The sequence below is a fragment of the Musa acuminata genome, chromosome BXJ2-11 (assembly GCF_036884655.1).
Source record: "Musa acuminata AAA Group cultivar baxijiao chromosome BXJ2-11, Cavendish_Baxijiao_AAA, whole genome shotgun sequence".
Taxonomy (NCBI): domain Eukaryota; kingdom Viridiplantae; phylum Streptophyta; class Magnoliopsida; order Zingiberales; family Musaceae; genus Musa; species Musa acuminata.
Window position 1 is genome coordinate 10554865 of NC_088348.1, and position 21061 is coordinate 10575925.

The window sequence follows — 21061 nt, forward strand, 5'->3', positions numbered from 1 at the left end:
TGGTATTAAATGGGTCTTTAGAAACAAGCAAGATGAATCTGGTATCGTGGTTAGAAATAAGACTAGATTAGTGGCCAAAGGTTTCAACCAAGAAGAAGGTATCAATTACGAAGAAACCTTCGCTCCTGTGGCTCGATTAGAAGCCATAAGGATGCTCCTTGCCTATGCTAGTAGTAATAATTTTAAGTTATTTCAAATGGATGTTAAAAATACTTTTCTAAATGACTTTATTTCCGAAGAAGTTTATGTTGAATAATCTCTCGGATTTGAGAATAATAGTCTCTCTAATCATGTGTTTAGATTAACTAAAGCTCTCTATGATTTAAAACAAGCCCCAAGGGCTTGGTATGAGAGACTTAGTTCATTTCTTATTGGAAATAATTTCTCTAAAGGCAAGGTCGATACTATATTGTTTATCAAAAATTTTGAAAATAATTTTTTCATTGTTCAAATTTATGTTGATGATATTATCTTCGGTTCTACGAATGAATCTCTTTGTGAATCTTTTGCTAAAACTATGAGCCTTGAGTTTGAAATGAGTTTGATGGGAGAATTAACCTTCTTTTTAGGCTTACAAATTAAACAACTAAGCAATAACATCTTTATTATTCAAATTAAATACGCTTTATATTTGCTAAAAAGATTTAATATGGATAGCTCAAAAACTATCAACACTCCTATGAGCACCTCCACTAAGTTAGAAATTGATGAAAGTAGAAAAAGTTTTGATCAAAAAACTTATAGGGGTATGATAGGAAGTTTACTTTACCTCACTACAACTAGACTAGATATCATGTTCAGTGTAGGACTTTGTGCTAGGTTTCAATCGAATCCTAAGATATCTCATCTCAAAGCAGTTAAAATAATACTTAGATATCTTAAAGGTACTACAAATCTAGGATTATGGTATCCAAAATATGAGAATTTTGAGCTAATTGCTTATGCTGATGCGGATTTTGCTGGGTGTAGACTAGATAAAAAAAACACATCAAGAACATATCAATTTTTAGGATATGCCCTTGTTTCCTAATCATCTAAGAAACAAAACTCGGTTACACTATCAACAACCGAAGCTAAATATATTGCAGCTAGTGCATGCTGTGTATAAGTTGTGTGGATGAAAAACACCTTAGAAAATTATAAAGTTCATCTTAAAATTATTCCCATTAAATGTGATAACACAAGTGCAATATCCTTAACAAAGAATCCCAATTCAACACTGAAGAACAAAGCATATTGATATTAGATATCACTTTATATGAGATCATGTCACTAATCATGATGTAATTATAGAGTTCATTGATATTAAACATCAACTAGCTAATATTTTTACAAGACCTTTAAGTGAAGAACAATTTGATTTCATTATAAGAGAATTAGGAATGTTGATTTATTCGAATGTGTGAACTTATTAAATTGGTTTTTTGGACTTTCTTGATTATACGATCAATCACTTAATGCTGAAAATCTTATGATATGAATTTTACATGACTATATGCTTCAATAACATATTGGAAATTGTGTGTCTTTATTTCCATGATGATAAGCATGTTTTACCTTCATAATTGTGTTTGAAAAGCTGTGGTAAAACTTTGTCCGAATGCATGAATTTATTAAACTTTATTTTTGGACTTTCTTGATCCTAATAATGCATGATTTTGTATTTCTCTTCCAGATTAAATGTATTTCTTGAATGGAGCTTTCATGAGCCTATGTCATATCAAGTTTATTTCATATCAATGCTCCATGATTTTTGACATATGGAATTGATTAACAAATGCATCTCTCATGGATTTACCTTGTGAAAAATAATTTTTAATCGAGAAATGGATTTGATGAAATGAATTCCTTCTTGATGAAGGAAGACTTTTTTTTAATGAACACTTGCAAGAATTTAATTTCACATGTATATCTTAATTCTTGTAAAAATGAAGCATGATTTAATCTCTGTCATTTTTAACTTCATTCAAAGTTAGTTCACAATGGCTTTTCTCCTTCATGTAAAAAAATTAATGACAAATAAGGAAGAAGTAATGAAAGCTATCTCCTTAATGGACTTTTGAATGATACCATGTCATGATTGCTTGAAAAATAATTTATATGAATGGTATCTTATGGTTGAAAAATAACATGAATCTTTACCACACTTATTACTATGCTTGAAATATGCTTGAATCGTTCTCCTTTTTGTTGATGACAAAGGGGGAGAAAAATATGGTAAATTGATGATAGAATGAATTGCTATGATTGTCATATTTGTATTAATGATAAGATATCTAGAGCTTACATTATAATTTTACAATATTGATATCTTACCATATGATGAATTACTATGATTGCCATATTTGCATCATGTTAAGATATCTAGAGCTTACATCGCAATCTTACAAATTGATATCTTGCTATGTGATAAATTGCTACGATTGTTATCTTTCACATATGAAATATAAGACTTGAAAATGGATGTCAAGCCTTTGACATCATTTCCACAAAGATAAGAGGAATCATGATGGGGGTATTGATATATTTAAATGAACTTAACTTATCAATATGTCTCTTGAATTCAAAGGCTTTGAATTCAAGAATGACTTATCTCAAGTATGGCATATAGAGAGGGGGGGTTAAGGTTAACTCTGTCATCAATTGATTGTCATCATCAAAAAGGAGGAGATTGTTGAATCTCGGATTTTGATGATGAAGTCAATTGTCATTTGGTTATCTAATCCGTATGTTGAGATAAGTGTGCAGGATTAATTACGATGGTAGTAAGACATGCAGCAAGTGTTAAGCCGGAGTCAAGACCAAGATCACGTTGAGGGTTCGAGAGTTCGTCAAAAGTCCGAACGATCATCGGAGGTTTTGAGGGAACAATCCAAGAAGTCCAGGAGCTTGCCAAAAAGCTCGTCGGAATTCGCTAAGAGGATCGTCGCAAGTCCAGGAGTTTGCTGGGAGTCCGCCAGATAATCGTCAAGGGTTCGTCGGATGTTCGCCGAAAGAAGCGATTGATGCACCGGAACATGATATGCAGTATTGATGTTTTAATTGTCGTAGTTAATATGTAGATTAAGTTAGGATTGTGAGGTGATATCATTAACTTAATCTGGGGCCAATTGTGCCCTTGGTAGACCCAAATTGGGCCGAATGGATCAGCCCATTCGGACCTAGAATTCCTGGCCGGCGGTGGCACTACCTAGGAGACTCGGTCTCCCAAGAGTTCTGAGCGATAGTACCGCCCCTGTCAGACGGTGGCACTGCCGGCAGTTATTACTGCCAGCGATGGTACCGCCCTTGTCAGGCGGTGGTACTGCCTAAGCTCGGTCTCCGAGCAATGTCAGGCGGTAGTACCGCCCAGACTGAGCGGTAGTATCGCTTAGTGATAGATGACAGGCGGTATACCACCCAATTATGGCGGTGGTACCGCCAAGACTCTGGAAATCCGAGAATGAACACTTTTGAGCTCCAATTTCAAACTAATTGGGACCTATATAAACCCCACCCTTTCCTACATGAAAGGGCACTGAAAACTTGCTTTTATTCTGAGTATTTGAGAGCTTAAAAGTATTGTAAAAGGCTAGAGTTCCTCTCCCTCTTTTCTTTCTAAGTCTTCATTCAAGAGATGAATGAAAACTTATAAGGGTTGTCTCCTAAGCCCATCAAAAGGAGGAAAACTGTAAAAGAGTGGTTGGCCTTCGCCTATTGAATGAAGGCCTCTAGTGGACGTCGACGACCTCGTCGGAGGAGGAAGCCAAAAGTGGATGTAGGTCAAGATTGATCGAACCACTCTAAATCTCGGTTTGTATTTACATTTTGCTCTTTATCTTAACTACAAATTGCCTCCGTTGCTTTACATCAACTATACTTCCGTTTGCTCTCAAGTTAAAGATTTTTCCAAAATGGTTTTCGTACGAAGTCTTTTTGAACCGACGAAAATTTTTCGCTGCACTAATTAACCCCCCCCCCCCTCCTCTTAGTGCTCTTGATCCTAACAATGTCAAGCAAGTTAGTGATCAAATTAAGTTTTATAATAATGATACTAATGACATACTTTAGTGATAGAGTGTCGAACTAGTTTTTCTTTATTTAGTGATAGAGTATCCAACTAGTTTTTCTTTATTAGAGTTCCAATTAACATAGAGAAGATGAGAAAATGATGATTATTTTTGAATGAGAAGATCATGATTAAGTATCCTTTAAAGTGTTATATGATATTTTACTGCAGATCAATTAGTACAAGACCAATATATGAATTATAATATTTTGTTAGCTATAAATGAAATATCTAGATGAGCAAGAGATAAATAAGTTAGAGAACCAAGTATTTATCGATATTATGTGAAGTCTATAGTAAATTTATCATCATATAATTTGAGTGACTCATTTAAGTAAAGTTAATTAGATGACATCCTCTTTAGTGAACTATATATTTATCTTTATATTTGATAAAGAGTAATGTACTTCTTTTAAAAAAGAAAAAGATTAATAGATGTAAATAGATTTTATAGTGACTATAGATCTTTAATGTACAACTGATCCATCAATTGCTTACCAAATTATTATTTTTTTAGTTCGATTCGATTAAAGTAAGGTACTCCAAATATAAATTAATTGAAAGCTACCTAATCAAATCGATTTGAAACCAACTAATCCGGTTTAGTTAATCAATTTATAATTTAAGTAATTTAAAAATATATATATTTAATGAATCTATTTAATTCAATTGAATGGAATCAGATTCTTGATTCAACCGGGTAATATGATAAAATTTACAAAATTAAGTCCATATCATTAATAATTTGATTAATCTGAATCAGTTAAAGATTTAGAATAGTAAACTCAATCGAATTGATATCTCTTAAATTAAAATTGATTTGGTTAGGTTCAAAACGAATAATCAAACTAAATAAAAGTACCCTTGAATTAAAACTGTGTAAGACATTTGTCGAAGTCCCTCGTAAAAATATTGTTAATATTTTATTGTTGTTTGTGTTAATTTGAGTAGTAATCAAACCTAAGATAAATTAAATTATCATATATTTGACGATAGGACTGATGGTTTTTTTTTTGGTGTAAAATTCATGTTCAGTCTTTGGTGTAAAGTTAAAATAAATTTCTGTAAAGTCAGGTACAAAAAAGGTGTCATTAGAGTAGATAGGCAGGCTACAGTGAAGGACCAAAGTTGGTATGTGACGGTGTAAGGGCAGGAGCGGAGGAGGACAACCTGTCCTGTGTGGAAGACGCGGCTTCCAACGAGGATAAACGCGAGTTGGGCTGTGAGTCAGATAAGAAGAGTGGCTGTCTGCGGTGGGAGAAGAGGCAATCGGGAGGCCGCCTGCAGTGGAAGGAGAAGTGGCCGCCTACGTGGTCTGCGGTGGCCTGTGGTGGGAGAAGGAGGAGGCGTTGGTGTTGGAGAGAATAGTTTATACTTGCTTAAGCAAGAAGGCTATGATATTGTGAGTAGGATGTGTAATATTCTTTGATGAATGATACTAAAAATTTATACAGATTGAGAAGAATTTGATTGTCATCCAATCATACTCATAAATTAGGATGATTAATGTAATAAAGATACAATAGATAAGTACAATCTGTCTGTCAATCATTTGATTTATGATCGATTATCTAACGATATATATATATATATATATATATATATATATATATATATATATATATATATATTCCTAAGAATAAAACTCTTCTCCGGCATGGATAGGATGCAATTGGCACAGGAAACCTTTGTGTAGAGAACCATTCATGGATGGGTACAACCTGCATAGAAGGAAAGAAAGGGAGACATCATGCAAGTGATACATACACAACAAGCAAAAGAAGTGAACATTCAAAGAGAAAAGAGGAAGAAGAGGACAAAAGAGAGAGACCAGTTAGCTACAGTTTGAAATGAAAGAATCTGGTGTGGTCAATTCTTCTTTAGGTGAAAATGACAGAGCAAGTGGACAAAATGATCTGTTCACTTCCAACTTGCAAACCATGTTTTCAGGTCATCACCCATCTTTGGAAGCATCATCCAAATAGTTACATATCTTATTCTTCAACCATTTCCAACACCAGCAATGAGTCTTTTAGGTATTGAAAGCATCAACAGTGTCTCTTTCCCTAGCAGTAGTAAGTAAGAAAGAGTCATTCAAAGCTCAATCCAGATTGATGCTCTGCAAGAGGCCGACTTGAAAAGATGCCTATGCTTCCGATGTTGTGATGGCTGTTCTAATTTTATTTTATTTTACTTTATTCCCTAAAATACATTCTAATTTAAATTTCTAATACATTCAAGGTTATGCTCACTAGAGCATAAAATAGATTATATATCCGGTTAAATCTCCCGATCGGATTAGATTTATAATTCTTTGCACGAGAAGCTAAACAATAAGCATTCAGATTCTAAAATATATGAGATATTCTACACAAGTGGAACTTTTTTACGTGACAAACAAAAATATAAGTGATTGAGGATGAGATTTGATTCTTAAATCTGGCTATCAAACAGTAAGCTGGATGGAATTAATTTCATTTCATTCTTGTTTTTGTTGCCCTCGTTTCCTTTTGTTTTCTTTAAAATGACATCAAAGACCAAACTCAGATAAAATGGAATGGGGTGAATAATGGTCTCTCAGTTCTTAAATGTTCCCTTCCTATTAAAACATTTGTTCCACGGATACCCAAACCACAGATAATATAATTAGTAGATTCAAAGTAGGCAAAGCTTCACATGCTTTAGCTGTGAAAAGCATGACATCAATGCCTGCTTTAAAGTAAGTGGACTTGGATTAGGAAGGCATAGGATGAAAGAAAGTGAAGATAAATAATCCTCCCTTCCTGAGAGGCTAAGAAAGAGACAAATATGGAAATAGAGCATCCAAGAATGCTGCATCAGCAGTAGGATAGAGATGAATAAAAAAATATTCTAAATCTAAGTTTTTGATCCACATCTTTATAGATCAATTATTTTATCAACAAAGCTGATTACAGACCACGCAAGACTCAAGACACATAAAACACCAGTGGTTCAAGTCATCAGGAACTTTGGATGATGATGCTGATGCACAAAGAACAATTTAATTCTTTGGAACATTACCTTTGCAGAAATCATGATCGGAACGTAGACATCAATTCGGTAGTTCCATTACCTGCACCTACTACCTCTAGTCCTACAACTTGCTTAAAGCCTATCCAAATGGACAAGTTCATCTAACACACTGCATCTCCTCCATTTATTATTATGCACAGGCACATATGATGATATTCTTGTTAAGTATGGTGTTTTCTTTTCTCACATACAAAAAACGGGATCATCATAAAGATGATGCAACCTTTGACATGATTAAGATTTCTGTGGCAATTCAACCAACCAGAGTGATGGTGTGCTGTGGAAAGCAAGACTTTGTTGTTTGAATCTTAATTTAAATTCTTCATTAATATTTGAGTATTTCTAAAAATTTCATGTATATATATATATATAAACACACACACATGAAATATAGCATTGCTTCTAAAACTTGTGCTATAAATTGGAAGACATAAGGTAAGGCTTTCTATATTATTACTAAAGGAGGTGACTGATATATCTATTTATGTGAAGCTTTAATGTCATTGTTTATCCTTGCAGGATATGAAATGTCATCTATATCTGACAAAAAAGATAGATGTACAATTAGGATACATGAACTATCATGAATTTATATGTTGATCATCTGATACTCTTTTCATATCATTAGATAGCTGTCACAAGACACAGATGGAAGATGTCCCACCTTCCACTTGAAGTAATTTATTATACCCTAAGAGAACAAGTTAGCTTGTGTTCCATGCAAGAATAGCTTCTTTTAGGCCCCTTTCAATTGTTTTTATTGTATGTTGAATCTGGTGAAAGTGTAGCTTGTGTTGCATGCATGAACACCTTTTAAGTCCCTTTCAATGGTTATCATATGTTGCATCAGTTGAAAGTTAATTAATCTTTTCCACATTTACATGTTTTTGTGCAATCTTTCCAAAGTCAAGTCAAATATTTAATTGGGTGACTTAGCAAGATATATGCTGTTCTATCTGAAATCTAAAGGAATAGATGGTTTTGCTATACACGAAGACAGTAGTTGCAATTTGGGTACTTTTGTGTTGGGTGAATTTTAGAAAGAGTGAGAATCGATCTAATCAAAACCAAATGAATGGCTATAGTTTGTGTAAAATAAGCTCAATGTTATATATGAATTTAATTTGAAAATGAAGAAATTTGTAGGTTCTTTACATAAGATACATAATATCATATATTGAAACTAATGAAAATATCTTAAATTTTAGGGATCCCTATTAAGTGTGGTTGACAAATGATCTTATGACATGAAACTGAATGAGAAAGGGCAATCAGATTGGTTAGAGATTCCTAACATTAGATCTTTGAATTTACCTCATTTTGCTTGATATTTATTTGAGAATTCACTTATTTATGGGTTATGAAAAATGTATCAATCTTTGTAATCAGACTCAAGTCTAACTTCATTAGTTTTTCTTAGAAAGGAAATTCAAACCCCATAATATTATTTTGGTTGTGTGAACTCATTAGGATATATAACCCATTCTAGATCGTTTAAGTCCAAACATTATCCAAAATCCATTCGTCGTATCTCTATGAGAAAATGTTAAAAGACAATATATTTATATACAACTATTAAATATATAGGTCTTTTGCACCCAAATAAGTACTTCGTTTGTCACATTGTTATCAACGAAGTTTCCTCCCTCTCTATCTAATAATTATTGTTGTTGTGATTATGAGTTGGTTCTTGGTAGAATGGAAGGGTCAGCATGTCACATTTAGAGATGAAGAGCTATCCTTATTAATTAATCCAGATAGGTCACATGTAGATTCGTCCTCTTATTTTTCTTATATGGTGAAAATTTAAATTATTCTTTCCATATGAAAATTTTTATTTATTTATTTTGTGGCAAAGTCAAGAACATAGTCCATCTTGCATGACAGTGACGCTTCTCTCTTAACAAGCTATGGAATATACACTTTTGCTTCCCACCAAAAAAAGAAAAAAAAAAAAGAAACTTCAAAATTTGCAAATGTTTTCAATAACATGTTGTTTCAATTAGTTTTATGGTTTATATAATTTTTATTAAAATAACTTATTTTATAATTTCATGATTAAATAAATACTTTTTTTTATATCAAACTATCAATGTGTTATTGTCACAAATGGTAGACCTGTCCCACTTATTAATCCAATACTATGAAGTTGAATTGACTTGTCCCACTTATTAAAAGCTATCATGAATATTTAGAAATTAGATGTCTCTTGATAATGTATAAACTAGTTGTTTCTTCTCTTCTCATCTATTTGAGTACATATTTCTTCCAAGTTAAAAAGGATACATTGAGAAAAACAAGATCCTACAAAAAAAAAAAATGTTAAGATACTCGACGAGTTTTTTTGGATGATTATCGAGGTAGCAAGGAGCTCAGAGAGTTTAGTTTGGTATGAGTTCCAAAGGTGAGATCATATACCTCGAGATATCTTCCTTTTATAAGCCTCAAACTGGTGAGAAATAATTCTTTTCAGATAGTATATTGATTATTATGGATACTTAGGTGATGCCAAATTATTATCCTACTCATTAGACTAAATTTTATAGGCCCCAAACATTATTGTAATGAACTCTTATGACTCCAATTAGTCATTGGATTTCATATATCGAATCCCAATTTATCATTAAATTTGTTTATACCGCAAGGACCAATTTGATACCACCTACATAAAGCAAAATTATATAGGATCTTAATTTTAAAAAATAATAAATAAATATTTAGCATGGAATCTTGTTGTACATCACACTGCTCCCCCTTTACTTGTCTCTGCAATGAGATGATCACAAATAACTGTGGGATAAATTTTGATAAATAGAATAAATTTTATTTTGTCTGAAAATATTTCATGATGTTGAGGACATAAATGCTTCGTTGCATTGGCGTATGAAGCAACTACTACCCAAGTTGGTCAACCGGATCGGTCCTCACCTCTCTTATAAACGCTCACTCAAGGGTATTTTCGTCAAAGTGGATAAGAGAATCTGAGCCTGTAGCCCCGCAAATGGGTCGATCCTTATCTCCCGCTGTAATCTTTTGTTCCCAGATTACCCCTCAGTGGATTGGTATGTGGCCGCCATATCCAATGGTAGTTTCGTCAACTAAAGGATCCAAGAATCCGAGCCGCAGTCCTCGGATCGACTTAACCTCGCTCCGAACACTCAATTCCCAATTACCCCTTGTCAGATTACAATGAGATACTCCTCGATCCAACGGTCGATATCTCCTTCCGGAAGATGTCGGCAACCCTCGGAACAGATCCGACCGTGATTCCCCTTCATCGTGCGGCTTCGATTCGACGACTCGTCGACCGTGTCCCCATTGGCACTACTCTTAAAGCACTCACGTGCGCAATGTAAGGGCGTTTCAGTCATTTTAAGTAGATGCGGGCGTCCGGTGAAACTACGGCCACGTTTTCGCACGCGCGCCACACGCTCGCGTGCGGGCGACGGAGCTGGCGACCCACACGTGCCCGTGGCGGCTCCCGCCCAACCGGGTGCCGCCGGTGTCCCCTCGACTTCTCCTATTAATACTGCTTCGGAGCGAGGCTTCGCTCTTAGTTTTGCCCAGAGAAATTCCTGAAGCCACACCAAAAGTTCAATCTTGAGAGAGAGAGAGAGAGAGAGAGAGAGAGAGAGAGGGGAAAGCCTTGGCAAATCCCTAAATTGTTGCGCTGTTCTTGGGATCCCTGTAATTTCTTGCGTGATTTGTAGGATTAAGTATGTTCCTTTACTTTCTTGCGCGATTTTTTTCCCTTTGTTTTGTTACTGAGTTAGATCCCTTCAATTTCTTGCGTGATTTACGAATCAGTCGTGTTCTTTCAGTTTCTTGTGTGATTTGGATTCCCTTTTATAATTGACAGAGAAGCAATAATTGGGCCTTTGTTGTTTCTTTTGGCTCAAGATGAATTAGATATTATGGCTATCATGGCCATTTCTTGGAAATTATGCAGGTTCTTGTAGGATGCAGTTCTTGGTGATTTAAGAGGTTGATTGGTTGATTTTGGGCTGAAAATTCACCGTTTTGAACAATTGACGATGATGGTTGTATCATGGAAGTATATGTGGTTTTCCCTTTCTCAAGTTCTGCCATGAACTATTATTCATTTTGTTTTTAGGACTCCTAATTTACTTTAAAATTGACACGAAGCTGGTCTGGTGGTTTTGAACAAACAGATAATAGATGCAACTAGGAATTGTTTGGTTAAGTAAAAGTAAAATTTTGATATGATATAATCTGCTTTTCAGATGGATACTGCAATTACTGATACTGTGTGGGTTTGCTAAAATCTCACTTAGAAGTATTTATAGACAAAGTTGAAGTGTTGCGTAATTGATTTGATTGGTTGCCTAATAATGAATATTGTGTTATCTCTGGGCAGTTAGATTGGGATTTTGGCCCTTTTGTGATAAGATCCTTTGTAGATCTAGTCTTTGCTTGTATGTTGCTTGAATGGAATTTTCTGAAATTGGATGTTGATTTTTATTTTTTCTCAAATTTGATTCAGGACATGAGATCATCAGAAGCAATTCCAAGTGGGGCTGTGGAACAACTTCATTTTGTTCCTAGCATTCGTTCTGGTAGCTTTGCTGACATTGGCCCTAGGAGATATATGGAAGATGAACACATCCGCATCGATGATCTTTCAACGCACTTGGGCTCCATGCTTAGGTGCCCGACACCGAGCGCTTTCTACGGGGTAATTAACTAGTATATGACATGGTAAATTAATTCTGTCTGTTGTGCGAAGCTGATTTGATAACCAGGATTTCCGACATTGGTTCACAGGTTTTCGATGGCCATGGAGGTCCGGATGCAGCAGCTTTCTTCAAAAGGCATGCCATAAGGTTTTTATTTGAAGATGCAGAGTTCCCACAGGCATTTGAACCCAACAGAGATTTCTTGAACTCAGTTGAGGACTCTGTGAAGATGTCATACCTTGCTGCTGATCTTGCCTTGGGTGATGATTCCACTATTAGCAGCTCTTCCGGGACTACGGCACTCACAGCACTTGTGTTTGGGAGGTATGTAATCATCAAATGAAATTGCCTTGGATCATAGATTCATGACAACATTGCTTGTCGATTTTGGTTGGTTGTTATCTTGTTCTGTTGGATCTTCATTTAAGAGTTCTTACTGAATCATCGAGGTTTGTAATCATCAAATGAAATTGCCCTTGGTCGTAGATCTATGATAACACTGCTTGTCGATTTTGGTTGTTCTCTTGCTTTGTTGGACCTTCATGTAACAGTTCTTACCGAAACACGGAGAACTCACAGCACTTGGTGTCTGTCTGGGAAGCATGTAGTCATCAAATGAAATTGCCCCGGATCATAGATTTATGATAACATTGGTTGTTGTTTTACTTTGTTGGATCTTCATTCAAGAGTTCTTATGGAATCATGGAAGACCACCTTAGATCTCAGATTTATGGTCTCATTATTGTTTGCTTAGGAGATATTCTTTTTGTTTCTGTTAATTTCTAATCGGGTGCTCAGTTGAAGATAAAAGACACACTTGGGTCTCAGATCTTTGGTATTAGCGGTGCTTACCGAAGGAGTTGTATAATTTGTGCTTCCCAAGAGTTCTGGATCACCAATTAATTATGCAATTATAAATGGGTCTTTGATGGAATCCTCCTACAACTCCTAGTTAGTTGTCACTGTAGTTTTATTCCTTTTTACATGACTTGTGTTGATCCGTTTTGTCGAATTTGTACAGGCATCTTGTGGTTGCCAATGCTGGGGATTGCCGAGCTGTCCTATGTAGGAAAGGTGAAGCAGTGGAAATGTCACAGGATCACCGACCCATCTATGCTGCGGAACGCCTTAGGGTTGAGGCTTCCGGAGGCTACATTGATGATGGTTATCTCAACGGGGTGCTATCAGTCACCCGTGCCTTGGGAGATTGGGACATCAAAACATCTCGAGACTCGCTGTCGCCTCTGATTGCAGAACCTGAGTTCAAGCGAGTCATGCTTACTGAGGACGACGAATTCTTAATCATTGCTTGTGACGGGATATGGGATGTGATGTCGAGCCAGCATGCTGTTGGCATCGTGCGCAGGGGGCTCGGGCGGCACGACAACCCCGAGCAATGTGCTAGAGAGCTCGTGCTGGAGGCGCTGAGGCTCGAGACATTCGACAACCTCACAGTCATCGTGGTCTGCTTCTCTGATGAATCTCGTAATTCTTCACCCACCCTCAGATTCGGAAGTCGGAAAAGCTTATCGGTGGATGCTCTGTGCAACCTGAAGAGCTGGTTGGATAAAGATGGCTATAATTGAGTTTTGAGCAAGGATTGTTGAAGATAACTAAAAACTATGATAAAGAAACCTCCATTAATTCTTAACTTCGGCTGGGTAGAGAGAGGAGACAAGCAGTTTTTGTGGCATGGTGTTTCATGCATTGTTCTTATGGGAAGAAGGGGGGAAGAGCGGTTGTCTGTAAGTAATATTGAAGGTGGCATGGTGTATCAGGATGATGATGATGCTGTACATTAATTACTTCTTTTTGCTACGTAAAAGAACCGCTTTGTCATCCGTCATTGTCAAATAAAAGTTTTCCTGGTTGGCAAATCATTATTTCTTCAAATATATCTTCTACATTAGTCGCTTCCAAGTATCAAATTACTTTGTTTCCTTCTGCTCATGTCCCCGTACCTCGAACATTCACTCGCTATGTATATTGTTTCAGCTTTATTCCATCTCATTTTGGCACATTAACGCAACTGCGTTACGGTCAAATTGTTCCTTTAATCCCGTAAAATTGGTTAAGGTAGGATCCCACCGATCTCTAAATTAGCAAGTGAGTTTTCAATATATATATATATATATATATACTTTTATCATATGACACTCTCATATTTAATTTTCACTTGAACGTTTTTTTAAAAGATAATGTAAGATTTTTAAATTTATTATAAAATCAAAATAAATTAATATAAAAAATTAATATATTTTTTTAATATATTCTCATGGAACTTGAGTATAATAATTTTTCTAAGTAAATTGTGAGGAGTAGAAAGAGAAGAAAAAGAGGAAGGAGTAGAAGAAAAAAAAGAAGATGATGAGAGAGATAGATGAAAGGATCAGTGAACGAAGATGGAGGTACAGTTAAGAGTGAAAGAAAGACGAGGAGGTAGTAGGCGAGGCAGCAAGAGCAGAGATAATTTGAAGAATAATATATAACTTAATTCAATCAAATTAAATAATTAAAATTTAATTGAATTGATCCTGTTCATCTCAAAAAATCCAATTCAATCATTAAAAATTGAGTCAAACTTAATAATGAAAGGACAATCATTATTTTTTTACAAATCAAATAAAAATATTTTGATCAAAACCTAGAAAAAAATATCCATCTAATAAAAACCAAATATGGGACATCATATGATAAAAACCCATTATTAAGATCTTTTTTCAATATGTTACCCCAAATTTTCTAGGGTGTTTTTCTTTCCATAAGTGACCCCAAAAAAAATCTAATTTGGAGAGTTCAATACGAGGAGGAAGCATGCGCTTAGAGTTTATGGTTGGATTATGTTGTTATAGGGAGACATCATAGCCGGGAATTATGTAATTATAGCAGACGAGAGATGAGATCTCCAAATATTGATTGAAAATTACAAAAATTTTAAAGAAATTGGTGTCAATCCAGTTTAGAGAGATCACAGTACTCTGATAAAAATAGCTCGTATAACTGTGAAGATAGGGAGAATTAACATGCTATACCCAGAATTAGGGCTAGGATATTTTGGGGATTTTATTATTGAATTTTGATTTAGAACTAATTAATAGAGTTCTAAAGTAGGGAATTAGAGAGGATGATTTTTCTAATTGGGTGAGGCATGGAGTTCGATTAGAGATGGGAATCAAATGCATAATTGTCCTCATCGGATTAGAAGCAGAATATGATTTGATATAAGAGTTCCAATTCATATGAAATAGACTCCTAATTGATTTAGAACTAATAATTTAATCAAGAAATGGGATTTAGAAATTATCTTGGCCCATTAAGTATGTAGCATACCATGGCCTTGTAGAACAAAGTCAAAAAGGTTTATCAACCACAAAAATACCACAAAAGGGTTCTCTCAAGAAAACTGGAAAGCTACATAATCTTGAATAATTTGGTGGGTCAACCCGTTGATGAAGTGCAATCTATCATGCATAACTTGTGCAAGAAACGATACATGATCTTAAGGTCACTTCAGCCACAATCCACGAATTGAGCAAATGAGAACAAGGAAATGGCAGAGAGAGGACATGAAAGGGATAAATAGCTGAATTTTGATGTACCCAACCTACTTGTTTCCTTTCTATAAAATGCAATTAGAATTAAAAGATATATAACTGAAGCAGGTGCATCGTTCTGTCCCTGAAGCCTAAATCATGATTCAAGAAGACATGCTAATGATTTAGGATCAATGTGCACAATTAAGGGATCATGAGTTTGAGTCATGATGAAGAGTAAAATGACTGCAACTACTTGGTGTCATAGCATCCTAAATCATAAATATTTGAAACCATACATGTCAAGGACCCAATGATCATGTAATTTTTTTTTTGTCAATCACAGAAGGCTCTACATAGGTGAAAATTAGACATGGAATAGTACTCGTACAATGATTCAAAATGTTTCACATTGGCAATCATAGCCAAAAAGATCAAGCAATTGACCTTATTCAATAACAACAAGTGCATTTCAAGCATAAAATAGCATGTCCATGACAAGAGCAAAAACCCAACACAAAAAAAGAATAAAAAAAAAAACTAAAATTTGTTACATTAATTCCTCTTGAATCAACTAAATCAATAGCAAAATAAAGCACTAAATTATGGAACAAACCGCATTACCATCCAATCTGCTAAACAAGAAGAACAAGAATGTATTGCCATCTGAAGAACTTAAACCACCTATTATTACCAAGCAAAAAAGTAATGAACACAAAACTGAAACATCTCAAACGGTAACAGAAGATTACCGATTTGTCATCATACATCCATCCATTTCGCAGGAACAATCTAAAGATGACATCTTGGAATCAGGTCAGTCCTGATTATTTTGACGTCAGACATTTCGACAAAATCATTCAGAAAAAAGACTAAAAGTAGATAAAAAGATGTTTTTTGATGCGGAAGAGCAGCGGCTCACTCACCTTGCGCCTTCTGGTAGACGTATGTGAGGCCGCATTTACCGCAATAATGGCGGTCGAAGTGGTTGGCCATGAAGGTACCGGCGCCGCACTCCGCGTTGGGGCACTCCTTCCGGAGCCTGGTGACCTTGCCGGTGGCGTCGTCGACCTTGTAGAACTGGAGCACGGCGAGCTTCACCTTCTTCTTCTTGTGCTTGATCTTCTTGGGCTTGGTGTAGGTCTTCTTCTTGCGCTTCTTGGCGCCGCCGCGCAGGCGGAGGACGAGGTGGAGGGTGGACTCCTTCTGGATGTTGTAGTCGGCGAGGGTGCGGCCGTCCTCGAGCTGCTTCCCGGCGAAGATGAGCCGCTGCTGGTCCTGAGGAATCCCTTCCTTGTCCTGGATCTTGGCCTTGACGTTGTCGATGGTGTCCGATGACTCCACCTCGAGGGTAATCGTCTTCCCGGTGAGGGTCTTCACGAAGATCTGCATCTTTCCGCCACCGCAGCGGCTGCTAGCGTTGGAGTTCGGCCTCCGACGCAGACGCGCAGAGAAGGGTTAGGGCTTGGGCCTCCTCCGTGAAGGAGAGCCCTTATACATGTTGTTCTCGGTGTGCTGATTCGCGGGGCACCGTATTATAGTGATCAAGTCGATCCTGACCGTAGATGCAGGCAAGTAATTATTTTGAGTTGGAGGAAAGAAAAGAAACTGATGTTATTAATCAGACAAACTGATAGGCTTTCTCACTCCCACGGATCATCTCCAGTTATCATCCAGTCTTCGTCTCTGTCTTCATAGGTCAGTAGGTGAGTCTTCTCTGAAGGCATTTGGGAGAACATGAGAGCATGGATCACACCAATTTAATCGTAAGGATGTTTAGCAAACAAATAGTTAGATTGATACTGCATGTAAGAAGTGGATTCAATCAGCTCTTACATATGATTGGGGTCTTAAACTTGACCGTCTTAAACGAGTCAAAGTTTCGTGCCAATTGCAGCTCCCTCCATGTAAACCTTCACAAAGAATGTCTCTGAAAGACTTTGAAGAAGCTTCGCGTCCTCCTCAAGTGTGCTCCTAAAAAGTGGTCTGATCGGTGGCCAGTGGGATGGTTGGTCCCTAAGAAGGTGTTGAAGAGAACAGAGCAGAAGTTTGAGTGCCAACAGAATCTACACTGGACACAATTCATTAGAAGTGGATGAGGAAGGAAACTTTGTGTTCAGTATTATCACCAAAAAAAGGGGATAGAATGAAAGAAAATGGAAAAGGCATGGTATTTGACAAATGTAGGATGAAACCAGAGTGTCATGACAAATGCTAGCATCATCCGTATGAGACTCATCTAAGTGGTGGCTCTTTCTGACTAATAATCTTCCATTTCTCATGGTCCGAGTTAATGAGATAATGTTTGAATCATTGATCCAAAATTCTTATGCTATGTTTTGATAGTATAGACTTAAAAGGAGAAACAAACTTAGTGGTTTGTTTAGATGTCTATCTTTCTTTAGCAGAGCTCTCATGTAGAAGAGAGGATGTTTCTCCTTGGCTGAGAGATATAAAATGTAGAGCAGAGAGCAGGGTGGCTGCTGCTGTCCACGGAAGAAGAAGAAGAGGAATCACTCTATGTCCTCCAATGGCTTGTTTGTCACAGAAGATAGGAATGATGAAGCTAAGAGACTATAGCTTTATGTTGCACAAAAAAAATATGAATAGGAGGCAAAGGAATGTGAATGGGGGATTCCATGAAGCACATTGTTAGGTTCTTTAACTGGTATTGGCTAATGGGGGTGATAGCCCACAAGTATTCTCGAGTGACAAGACCATGAACGCCACTTCCCCTGCCAACGCTATGAATCAAGCCTCGAAAAGACCTTACTTCAATGTCAAGTCTCTCATTTCAATAAAGATGTTGGCTTTGTGTAGGGTATTGATGCAGTGATCTTGTAGAAAGAGATAATAAGTTCTATCTGATCCCATTTTATGGAGCTGATTAAAAGACTATGACTAGGAGAGTTGACATAAGAACAACCCAGATTGCAGCATGAGATTTGCTCAGATATGTAGACATAACTTGTCTGAGAATATTATTAGCAAACGATAGTTTGTTCTTCATGGCAGCCATGTCAGTTTCCATCCCTTTCTTAGCTCTTTGTGTTTCTTCTGTTTGCTTCATATCTCCCTCCTCTTTCCTTCTTTTAAGATATCCCTCTCAATTTATTTCTTCATATTTGTCGTGGACATAAGATGATGACATGAATTAGGCCATATCTGAACTGTATCGATGCCCTTTTTTCTTTGGCACACATTTAGTCTCCATCACCATGATCTAAAGCATCATTAGTCTCATCTGCCTTTTCCACCCAAAGCCTTTAAGATGGGCAATTAATCAGACTCCACTACATGTCTGTAACAATCATGTAGGGAAGAAGAATGATATCTTTGAGCCATGGCGTTTGATGGTTTTGCAAGCTCTAAGATGATGATGCAAGCTGTGACGAAAGATGCACATCATTTTTCCACTGAGGAAGAGAAGAGTGTGATTGGTGAGAAGAGATGTAACAACACTCGTAAGCTTTTCTTCTTTCTCACGTTGCAAGGGTGGATTGCCATCACTCGTGTCTCTCTCTGACATTCTTTTCATGGATCAAAAGCGAAACAACTTTACTTTTTTTTTCTCTGGGAGTTAAGCTTATAGGAAGGTTTATTAACAGTGGTTAAACGACCACATAATGCTTGATTGTGTTATGTAGCTTTGTTCACAAGTCATCTAAAAAACGAAAGATTCCTTTGGAAGAAAAAGGAAAGAATTTTCATATATATATATATATATATATATATATATATATATCTTTGGAGTAATTGGTTGAATATAATTTACAACATTATTATTCCCATCTTGTAAGTAACTAAGATGATTAGCCTTTGAAAAAATGAATGTCCTCAACATAATATTTATTTATGACACATTGGCTAGTGCAAGAGTGGGTTGTTTATTATATGTCCTAAAGACAAAGGCAATTTGCATGGGAAAAGCTTCCTTTTATCATGCTTTAGGTTACTCACAACCAACCCATTTCATCAAACCTTGACAAGATAAGTGTTGAGTAGGGACCTGAAGAGAGGCATACATAGGAGGAAGTGGTCCATTTGTGGGGCATGGAGTTACTGTCGAACCCTCCCCCCCCCCCCCCCCAACAGGTGCCCTACACATCTCCATCTTCTATTAATTTTGAGCCTATCAAATCTCATGCCCATAGGTATTCGAGGAAGAAAGACATGTGCATGATAATACATGGTTGGATCTTTGTCGGGAATTGCCTTCGGATACAAGGCAAAGAATTAAAGAACTTTGATGATGATTTTATCAAAAAAATAATTAATTAATTATTTAATCAAAAAATTAACAATCACATGATTTTTCTCTTCGCATTTCCGATAGAATTTCTACGTGTGTGTATATATAAATTCAAAACATACATGGATTTTGGATGAAATATATGTATGTACAATTTTAAGTGATCTCAAATTTTAGTATGAAAGGAGACTATTAGTTACATTTCATGTCTTTGTACTAATTTATATATGCAAGAAGATTTGGAGCTAATTTTCCCATGTCGGGTTATATATGCAAAAGAAAAAAAAACTTTTCCTGATTAATGGATGGAAGGGTCCATAATATTGGCTGGAAACAGCAAGGATACAAAATGCTAATAGACACTGCATTAATGGAAGAGATGTCTTCCATCAATCAAATGAATTTAATGTGGCACCAACCATAAAATTGTCATCAAATGTCATGCAATTAAGTTACCATTTCTTTCGCATGGACTTAGCTAAATCCTTGGAATAGTTCAATTGTAGCAATTGATGGGGGAACTCAAATTAAATAGCTAAGACACCATGCAAATCTTGGATTATCTATCATTCAGGTGATTTATTTTTTATATTATTGATATGCATTTTTGTAGATTTTAATATTTTTAAGATAATAATACAATCTATCATCAATAGTTACAGTATACTCGTTATTTAAGTTCTAATCGACTCTAACACAAAATATCGAGGCTACCTAAGCCCGAAGCAATCTAAGCCATTAATTTCATTTGAAATAAATTACTTGTCAAAATACTTAAATTAAAATTAATAATAATATACTTATTCGATCTTTATAAGTCAATATTAGTCTCGTTCAATATTAGACTAATCATAATGCTATAATTTTCATTACTTAATAGCTTCACATCCTCGTTAAGGTCTAGTATAGTCCAAATCAAACCCTAATATGATTCATATGAGGCATCGTCTAGGAATGACTTCATGTCGGAACGATTTTTCGAACTCCATAGTAATAATCTGTTTCTACTCAAACCCCCTAATTATGTCCAAATAACATTTGATACGAAATGTTATGAACCGAGCTTGATAGACTAATTAATTCATCAACTTCGTTTTACCTAAACTACCGGTTAAAATATTTAAGTTGAAATCAATACTAATACACTTATCAGATCCGTCAATCTTAATCTTGCTCATTTTTTAGGGGTGTTATAATATTTTCTTATTTATACAATATATGTTATTAAGAATAATTTTGTTTATAACAAACCTAAAGAGCTCCTTAGCTCTTTTAGAAAAAAAAAAATCGTTACTATTCATTGACCCTTTTGAAAGGGAACTAGTTTTCTAACGATTCAAAACTAAATAAAAAAATATTTTACTCCAATTTTCCTGAACAATTTATATTTACTGTATAGGTTAATATTTTTAAAAATATTACCATTTTCCTTAAATCAATTTTAGTTAGAATTAGCAACTTAGTATATTGATATAGT

At 35.8% G+C, this 21061-nt stretch overlaps 2 protein-coding genes across 2 annotated transcripts; one reads left to right on the forward strand and one right to left on the reverse strand.

Moving 5' to 3' along the window:
• The first annotated feature begins 10653 nt into the window (after nucleotides 1-10653).
• On the forward strand, nucleotides 10654-13638 carry LOC135628009 (probable protein phosphatase 2C 47). Its single transcript, XM_065134526.1, has 4 exons — nucleotides 10654-10818; nucleotides 11607-11798; nucleotides 11888-12123; nucleotides 12821-13638. Exons 2-4 carry the CDS (start codon nucleotides 11610-11612, stop codon nucleotides 13383-13385), a joined length of 990 nt encoding a protein of 329 aa, XP_064990598.1. The 5' UTR covers nucleotides 10654-10818; nucleotides 11607-11609; the 3' UTR covers nucleotides 13386-13638.
• Nucleotides 13639-15999: 2361 nt separating this feature from the next.
• LOC135627130 (ubiquitin-ribosomal protein eS31 fusion protein-like) lies at nucleotides 16000-16812 on the reverse strand. Its single transcript, XM_065133104.1, has one exon. The coding sequence runs from the start codon at nucleotides 16722-16724 to the stop codon at nucleotides 16251-16253; it is 474 nt and encodes a 157-aa protein (XP_064989176.1). The 5' UTR covers nucleotides 16725-16812; the 3' UTR covers nucleotides 16000-16250.
• Nucleotides 16813-21061: the final 4249 nt, after the last annotated feature.

What these genes read in the sequence shown, in the direction of transcription:
- LOC135627130 (XM_065133104.1), bottom strand. Translation starts at nt 16,724, where the DNA reads ATGCAGATCTTCGTGAAGACCCTCACCGGGAAGACGATTACCCTCGAG.
- LOC135628009 (XM_065134526.1), top strand. Translation starts at nt 11,610, where the DNA reads ATGAGATCATCAGAAGCAATTCCAAGTGGGGCTGTGGAACAACTTCAT. An exon ending in CACCGAGCGCTTTCTACGGG is followed by an intron (nt 11,799 to 11,887) that starts GTAATTAACTAG and finishes ATTGGTTCACAG; the next exon opens with GTTTTCGATGGCCATGGAGG. An exon ending in ACAGCACTTGTGTTTGGGAG is followed by an intron (nt 12,124 to 12,820) that starts GTATGTAATCAT and finishes GAATTTGTACAG; the next exon opens with GCATCTTGTGGTTGCCAATG.